This window comes from Nannospalax galili, unplaced genomic scaffold (assembly GCF_000622305.1).
Source record: "Nannospalax galili isolate Female #2095 unplaced genomic scaffold, S.galili_v1.0 scaffold69, whole genome shotgun sequence".
NCBI lineage: Eukaryota > Metazoa > Chordata > Mammalia > Rodentia > Spalacidae > Nannospalax > Nannospalax galili.
The window spans coordinates 150,143-159,196 of record NW_008360297.1 but is presented as its reverse complement, the minus strand read 5'-3'; the positions used below and the strand labels follow the sequence as shown (position 1 = coordinate 159,196).

The following is a 9,054-nucleotide window of genomic DNA, read 5'->3' as shown; positions in this document are numbered from 1 at the left end:
GGCCTAGTTTAAAGGTTTTTGGTGGTGCAGGCCTGTTGTCCCAGACATAAGGGAGGCTGATGCAGGAGATCACAAGTTCTAGGCTAGCCAGGGAAGCTTAGCTGCTGTCTTCAAAGTAAAAGTGAAAATGAAGGCTGGGAAGACTGGGAGGTAGGTGCTTCTTGTGGGACAGAGTACCTTGTGAATATATGAGTCAAAATCGGTATTTGATTATGAGCTGACATGAGACATATCCTGATCTTAGAGACATTAAACATTAATGCTTCTATAATGATCAAACATAGTTTATTGTAAACATTGGTATTTGTGAATTTTTTTGAAAAGAACTTGAATAGGACTAGTGCCTATATTCTCTGTTTGATACTAAGATTTAAAAAAAAATTGAACAGCAACAAGAAGCATTCCTTGTGTTACCAGCAATAAAAATCAGAATACATATTTATGAATTAAAAAGGAAGTATTTTAAGAAAAGTACTATTTTTAAAAGCAAGGATACTTCTATAGTTATTAAGAACTGAATTTTGTGTTAGTGGGGAAGAGTCTAGTCTTAAAATAGTTGCAAAAAATCCAAAAACATGCTTTCTAGTCTAAGAATCAGAAAGGCGAAACTGAATGTTTTAAACATACCCCACTGACCAGTCAGTATTACCCATTTGTATCTAAACTATTTTAACTTTCATAAACTTTTTCAAATAAAAAAAAATGAAGTGGAATTTACCAATGCAATAGATTTTATTAGCTAAGGATTTCAGTGTCTTGGGTTTTTGTGGCAATTTTAAGTGTTCTTAACACAAAATGGGAAATCTCCTGTTGAAGATTATTCATTGCTTTGACCTCAGTAAGTTTTGGTTTCAAGCGTAAGTGAAATGTCTTCATCTAATGTTCTAGTAGTGGTAATAGCAATTGGAAAATAAAAAGAAAATGTTCTTTAAAATTTGTGTAACCTCCAAAAATAAAGGTTAAAATTCATATGTATTAAGGCCATGCTTTTGTGAATTGGGACAAGTAATATTTGACTAACTTGGGCCTCTTCATGAACAGTGATTTACATATGTCATTCAAGTGACTTTGGTCCCTAGAAAGAAGTCCCAAGAAAGGGAAAAAGACTTTCTTTGGATCTTAAATCCTCCTGATTCAGTTATTTTCTCTGAAAATGAAAAGAATCATTCTCAAAATGACAGGTGTAGTTAGTTTTAGTAAGCCAAAATATAAGTAATGCAGTTACTGAAATAAATGAGCAGCATGACTGAGGCCTTGTTTTAAATATTTTCCAAGTTCTCATTTCTCCCATTCCCTTATGTGTGTGTGTGTGTGTGTGTGTGTGTGTGTGTGTGTGTGTGTATGGGAGGGCATGTCTGTAAGATGCTTGGAATATTTATATATGGAGACAAATGCTTAAATTCTGTGGAGAACCAGCTCTTGAATTGAACCAGAAGTGCTGTAATGAAAACGATGTGACCCGAAAAAAAGTTCTGAAGGATCAGGAGTTCAGATACTGCTGCAAAGCAAAAAAAAAACAAACAAACAAACAAAGTTTTTGAGTACAAAGATGTAGAACTAAAGAGTAAGTGTAGGAATAAGTTTTCATAATCTCCCGAGGCAATATTTATAATTCCCTTATGAACATTTACATAGCTACTGCTATAGTGTAGAACTGAAATGCACCCCCCCCCTCCAAGTTCCATGTGTTAAATGCTTGGTTTTCGGCGTGTAGTGTCACTGGGAGGTAGTGGAACCTTCAGATGTGGCTTGCGGGAAGAAGTTACGTCGTTGGGGATATGTCCTTGAAGCTAGATTTGGTTCTTTCTGAGGTAACCACTGAGACATTGTCCAGATAAGGAAAGAAGGTAGTAAGGATCCGTTTGCTGGGGTGTAGCTGCTTTAGTGAAACTCAGTGGCAGAGTGGTGAAGTAAATACCACAGCTCATGGACTTCAGCATTACTCCACGTAGTACTTTGTTTCCCCTTTACTCTCTAGCAGGTTATATATGTTGCAACAATGACCATCATAGTAAATCTCTCCCATGCTCCAGAACCTTCCTTTGTGGAGTCTCTCCTTGATCTGGGCAGATTGTGGTTCACCTGTAACTAATGGAATCCAGTAGAAACAACTGATTTCCAAGGCTAGATCTGAATGGGCAATGAAAAATGAAACTCCTGCCTTATCTCTGGAATACTCATAGGCTTCTAAGTGGATCCCCCATCCTCCATCAAAGCAAGCTACTTTTCTCAAGGCTGCCACAAAACGAGGAAACTGAAATTGCCCACTTGGAGAAGCCTTGACACCAGCAAAAGGGATTGCTGCCTGCAGCTGTTAAAAGCCTCCTGCGTCTCATTGTCTCAACTGTAGGAGATTACAAGCCAGAACAACCTGAATGAGTTATTGGAATTAATGGCCCACAAAAGGGACAAGAAGACAAGTTTATGTCATTAAAGTTTGGAGTAGTTTATAGCAAAAGGAACAGATTTTGGTAGCTGGAAGTAGATGTTCTAAAATAAAACTAAATCTAAACAACATACTGAATAGATGTCACAAGTCTAAATGCCCTGTCAAAGCTATTGGCAGAAGTCTAGTCATGGATGGATGCTTTTTGGTCGGGGCTAAAGGAAATTGAATTGGAGGTGCCAAGGCTAGATCCTCCTTTCATAATGGGAAGCTCAGCAACACCCATACATGGTAACATGGGAAATGAAAATGGATACAATGAACTAGAAGATCTAGACAGGTGAAAGGTACACTCTGGCTACTTACTGTTGGCCTGTAACAAAATGTGAGGGCAACAAGATAACAAGCAAGGACTTCTAAGGGGTCCAAGACTGTCTCATTCCTCTCTTCCTCTTGGCAACTACTTTTCAAATTAGAAAAAAGCTGTCTTCTAAGGATTTTGTTCAATAGCAATCTCACAGCCTCTTCCAAACCAATGGAGTTTATTAATTGATACACAACAAAGTTCTTTAAAAAGAATTGTATCTGCTTAAAGTCTTTGTACTCCTAAGATTTTATTTTTAGACAATAGGTCTGAGTCTTCATCAGAAACTTGCAAGATACACCCAGCTGGACATTAGAGTTGCTATGGATTGGAAAAGTTGTGTGAAGGGGACAATTTTCATTTTGTTCTGGGGCCTTTGGGCAAGAAGAATGGTACTCAGTGACTACCTGAGGAGTCACTTCTGAGGAGCCTTTAGGTGACGTATTGAGCCTCAAGCCTGACACCAAAGTCATTGTGGCTTGAAAGTTTTACAGATTCCTGAACACTTTTTACATGTGACCTAGTATGTGAGCTGTGGCCACAAGTTAGGCTGGCATGTTGTATTCTGAAGATGAGGGCAATATCTCATGATGTATACTCAAGCACTGTGCTTTACTCCAAGAGATGGTCTAATTCTCTTCTTGAACAAGAATAGAATATGACTTTCTTGTATCCAGTATATCACTGTGAAAGTGATATAGAAAAGATGGTGAAACTTTCTGTTTCATAGGATAGTTGTTCTGGAGCCCTTGATCACTTTGTGAGTAGTGTTAACTGTTGTGAGTGAGGCTGCCGTGTAAAGAAGCTCTTGAGAAGCCCTGACGGTCTCAGTCAGGTCAGAGTGCCTCCAGGCCCATTTCTACCCCAGCTACCAAATAACTGCAGGTGCAGTACACACTCCAAGTTGGTGTCTGCCAGCTGAATACTTCACAAATGAGAAATGATAAAATGATTGCTTCTATCTCAAGCTACTAGGTTTGGAAGTTGAGTTGTTATAGAGCAATAGTAGCTAAACCACCTCCACTACCACCCACATTTTATCTTCTGTGACTTAGTAGTCCTTTTGTAAGAACCTAGTTTTCATTTGTATATTTACTACACCGTACAATAGGTTTTATTCTTTTCTTCCACTCATTCTTTTAAGACATTTGTCCATATTGCACACACCCCATTCTATTGTTTCCCAACAAGTCTGCCAACCAGGGCCATTCTCTGTATTCTACTTACCGGTTTCTCTAATGATGAACCATTAGGCAGACAGTAGTAGCCACATCACAAACAACCATCACAGATGTCCTGTGACATGTTCTCATAGGGCCTTCTGTGAGTGATTCTTGGGGCAATGTGCTCAACAATGGAAATGCAAGCGGAGAGGGCACATGCAACTTCTCTCCAGCGTCAACCGTGCCAGTCACTTTTCACTACCACAATAGTGAGGACTAAAGCAAACAAATGAGGTTTTCAATGTTGGCCCAGCATTTTCATTTTCCTTACAGAAAGTGAGCCTGCAGGAGGATTTAATTCCCTAAGTTCCTGATATTTTCCTTCCTTTCTTCCAGTCCTGCATGGTCTTACTTCAAATGTCACCTCCCCATTTCACTGGACAGAGTCACTGCCACATCCCTTCTGTCTTACATTGTGCTTTAAAAAAAAAAATTATTCCTATTTTATGTGTTTGGGTGTATTGCCTGCACATGTGTAAATGCACCCATGTCATGCATTGCCCGAGGTCAGAAGAGATTGTTGAATCCCCTGGAACTGGAGTTACAGACAGTCATTAGCTGTCAGGTGGGTGCTGGGAATCAAACCCAGGTCCTCTGGAAGAGCAGCCAGTGCTCTTAATCTCTGAACTATTTCTCCAGCCCCCACATTGAGCCTTAATATTTCTTGGAATTTGACATTTGTGAGTATATTTGCTTGGCTGCCTGCACACACACAAGAATAGTGTTGGGTGCATAATAGGTGGTCAGCAGATATTTGGTATGATCAGAGCCTAGTGTAACCAGATGACATCTCCAGTTTACCCACTCTGACCTTACTAAGTGAAGGAGGTGTGGAAACTCCCAGATCTCTCTCTCCCTGCCTATGCTTTGACCTCAGCACAGTGGTTACGGTCACCTGAACATTTTATTTGTGCATGGAACTGTCCACTCTCGGGGGACAATTTAGGTACCTTGGTGTCCCATGTAGTTAGCTTGGCGTGATCACAATCTCTTGTAAAGTGGATGGATGAAATCATTATGCCCTGGTTTCTAGTGTCATTTAGTGATCCTAAGACAAGGAAAATCACTTAGGGACAAAAGGCACACAATTAAAAAATGCTAAATGAAGAAATAGTTTTGCACAGCCTGATAAAATAGCTACTAGCTCCACACAACAGACTATTTAAATTTTTTAAAATTTATGGGTCTCTGTGTATATATGCCACATACATGTATGCAGAGGCCAAAAGAGGGTCCCCTGGAGTAGGAGTTACAGGAAGTTGTGAGCCACCTGACGTGGGTGGTAGAAACAGAGCTTAGGTCCTCTGCAAGAGTAGCAACTGTTATTAACCCCCGAGCCATCTCTCCAGCTCCCATAACAAATTATTTTAATTAAAAATTAGTTCTTGGGTTGCACTAGCCTGAAGTGTTTCCTAGCCACAGGCAGTGAAGATACAGTGCTTTCCATCATGGGACACAAGTGGACAGGACTGTGAAGAAATGGAGCTCCGGGTATAGTCTGAAAATACCAACCTGTTTTAGAGTACTTGATATTTTTCCTCAAGGTCAAAAGGTCAATTTTGTTCTATCATTAAAAATCAAAGCTAGCAAGCTTTTTATTTCTCTCTACTGACTTTTCTGGAGCACACCACTCAGCCCACTAAGTGCATTTCCACAGAGTCCTGTAGAACACAATATGTTCTTAGCACCAAAGTCACACTGAGATAGTTTATTGTCATATAATGAGAATTTTTTTTTCCAGAATGAATACGTCTTCTGTTTTCTTTAAATATTACATGCCATATTATTTGTCCTTCTTTGGGGGAGAGGGCTGGATAAGAATTAGAAAGTGACTTTTTCCCTTTTGTTGTCTGTCATTCGTTCTTCAGATTCCAAAGTTTAAGGGTAGATTTAGAGAGTCATTGCCAGCAGGCCCCAGACTATTATGAATACCAAACTGAAAATTATAAAATAAGAATTAGGGAAGTAAATCAAATGTTAGAAATTTATTTAGGACATCTGTTGCCACCTTTCTGGAAGCCTTTGAAAAGTCAAGCAGAAATCAATATAGTTTCATCATTACAATTTTTACTTTCAATAAATATCTTTGTTCTATTATATATAGATAGATATGCTTAATTAATGAATCATTTAGCAGGATTTTTAAGTTTATACTGCATTCATCCAAAACAGCTCTTTCCAGATTGAGAGGATGCAAATGAGGTAAGAATTAAGGCAAACCCAAAAGGCATGCAAATGTACTACATTTATATTCATTGATAATACAAGCTCTTGTGTGGGGACCAGACAGGGAAGCCAAGGGCCCCTCCTGTATGTCTGACCAGTACTATTTTACAGGAGAATGGTGACACAGCCCATAATTAAGTTACATTATCATGGGGATCTCAGTGCTACTAACATTATGTAATCAAGGAGACACAAGCATTAGCAAAACACGTACAAGAAATCATAGAACTCTTTGCAGCATGTTTCTGCCCAGGCTTTGGAGGAGGGTGTTTTTTAATGAAATGATATTACACATCTCACATTGTGGTAGGTTGTTGGTTTTGTTTTATAATATGTACTTTTAAAATTCATTAGCAAATGACATTCTCATGCACACAAGTGTTTCAAACACAAGAAGCAAGTCCATTTATAGGTAGTCCAAGCAATTTGTGTGTGTGTGGGGGTGTGTGTGTGTGTGTGCGTGTGTATAGCTGCAGACTGAGTGGAACATCAAGACTTCTGTGTAGTCCATAGCATTGACATCAGCTCATTTCTGAATGTCGCACTGCAGAAGTAATACGATGGAAGGATCGCTCTTTGCAGCTTCTTTGAATTCATCCAGTGTAATCTGGTCATCTTTGTTCTTATCCATCTTGCTGAAAATCTTGTCCACTCGCTGCTCAGGCGTGAGGCCATCCTCATTCATTTTCATCATGATCACGGTGCCCACCATTTTGTAGATAGCCTTGGGAAAAAGAACACAGTAGATGATATTACCAGTAACTCGGGAAGCCAGAGCACTCTTATGCTGCCTTCACCTGATTGGATCCCATTTGTTCCTCAAAGCTTAGTTCCTTTCCCCATAGAAGGCTTGCTTTCTGTGCTTCCCATGACAACCGCTGTGGGGTCTCTTCCCTCCCCTTGTGGGTCGTTGGCCACCGACCCACGATGACAAAGGGAGCAGAAGCAACGAACAGGGTCAGGATGGCCAGTGAGCACTGATGGAAGAAAGCCCTTCTGGGGAGGCAGATTAGTGAAACAAACAGCTCCAGACTCAGTGAAACAGCTCGGTTTATTCAGTGGGGGTCAGGGAAAATATAGTGTGGAGGCAGCAGCCAATGCTTCAGCTGATAGGTGCTCATAGTATGCTTTATTTACATGTGGCAGTAGGCTCCTATCATCTGACTATGGGGCAATGCCTAATTTTCATATAGAAAAAACCTGGGGGTAGTTTTTACTACAGATAACTATAGGAAAGGACATGTTCCAAATAAGGTCAGGCATCCGTGCTTGGAGGCCCTTTCCAGGTAAGTCAGGCAGAGAGCAGGAGGCCCCCGCTGAGAAAGGGAGTCCTTCCATATAGCACTGAGCCCCTTAGAGCTATCCGGACATGGAGGACTACAACCCTAGCAGCAGGGTCCCCCAACAAACCGCTACCTCCTTCACCAATGTAGTATAATGCACACTTATTATTATAACTGCTTTGTCATCCCTACCCAAGAGTACATTCCATGAAACTAGGAATCGTGTCTTTCTCACTTCTTCAGGACTTGCCACTACGCCTGCCACATAGTAGGGATTCAAAAACAATTGGATAAAACAAATCCATTGAATTTGTTGGAACATGGGATGTGAAGTAAGGAGGCACCAGGAAAAAGGACCAAGTAGGGTGCTGGTGAAGGATGAAACTACAGGGAAGGAAGCAAAAGGCAGATATGAAGGGAATAAAGGAATCCTTAACTAGTTTTCAATGAGATAGTGATATAACCAAATATGTGTGAGTCTTGAGGCCAATTAGAAGAATTTGAGATGATTATCAGGTTTCTGGCTGAAGTAGAAAAAGTCACTCAATGGTGAGATGAAGGACCACAGAGTAAGAACAGATCCAAGGAGGAGAATGACATGTTGGATGTCAGATACTGTGAGTTTCACACAGGGATGACAGTCAACAAACACTGGCTTTGGAAATTTGGGGAAATATTACCCTTATTGCTAAGGTGCTTACACTCTATTAAGACAGGTATACCATTGAAATTGAGCTCAGAAAGAAGTTAGTTTAGGGAGACCTATAGATTAACTTCAACTTAGGTCAAAGAATTCTCCAGGTCAACTGATGATCCATAATATCAATATGTGTGACTCCAATTGCAGCTGCTGTACCAGATGTAGCTTCCTTACTTGAGCAGATTAATACATCTGGGTACCTGGTATGCAACTATTGATTTGGCAAATGCTTTCTTCTCAATACCAGTTTATAAAGACAACCAGAAGCAATTTGTTTTCAGCTGGCAAGGCCAAGAGTATACTGTCCTGCCTCAAGGGTATATTAACTCCAGCCTTGTGCCATAACTTGCTTCAAAGAGATCTTGATCGTCTGACTCTTCCACAAAATAGCACACTGGTTCACTGTATTGATGGCATTATGCTGATTGGATCCATTAAGCAGGAGGTAGCAAACAGTCTGGACTTGGTAAAGCATATATGCATGAGAAGACGGGAAATAAATCCAACCAAAATTCAAGGGCCTTCTACCTCAGTGAAATTTCTAGGAGTTCAGTGGTGTGGATCATGCAGAGACTTTCCTTGTAAAGTGAAAAATAAGTTGTTGCACTTGGCTCTTACCTCCACCAAGAAAGAAGCACAACACTTAGTGGGCCTCTTTGGATTCTGGAGGCAGCACATTCCTCATCTGGGTATGTTACTACGACCCATATATCAAGTGACTCAGAAGGTAGCTGCCTTTGAGTGGGGCCTGGAACAGGAAAGGGCCCGTCAACACATCCAGGCTGCTGTACAAGCTGCTCGGCCCCTTGGTCCGTATGCTCCAGCTGATCCGATGATGCTTGAGGTATTAGTGGCAGATAGAGATGCTGTTT

The 9,054-nt window shown here is 40.5% G+C and overlaps 1 protein-coding gene across 1 annotated transcript in view; it reads right to left on the bottom strand.

The window, feature by feature from the left end:
- Positions 1–5,669: 5,669 nt before the first annotated feature.
- The window catches only part of Vsnl1 (visinin like 1), a 124,014-nt gene continuing 120,629 nt past the window's right edge, over positions 5,670–9,054 (bottom strand). Inside the window, exon 4 of the mRNA XM_008824184.2 lies at positions 5,670–6,923. Within this exon, the coding sequence (XP_008822406.1) occupies positions 6,726–6,923 (198 nt within the window). The 3' untranslated portion in view covers positions 5,670–6,725. The remainder of the gene's footprint in view (positions 6,924–9,054) is intronic.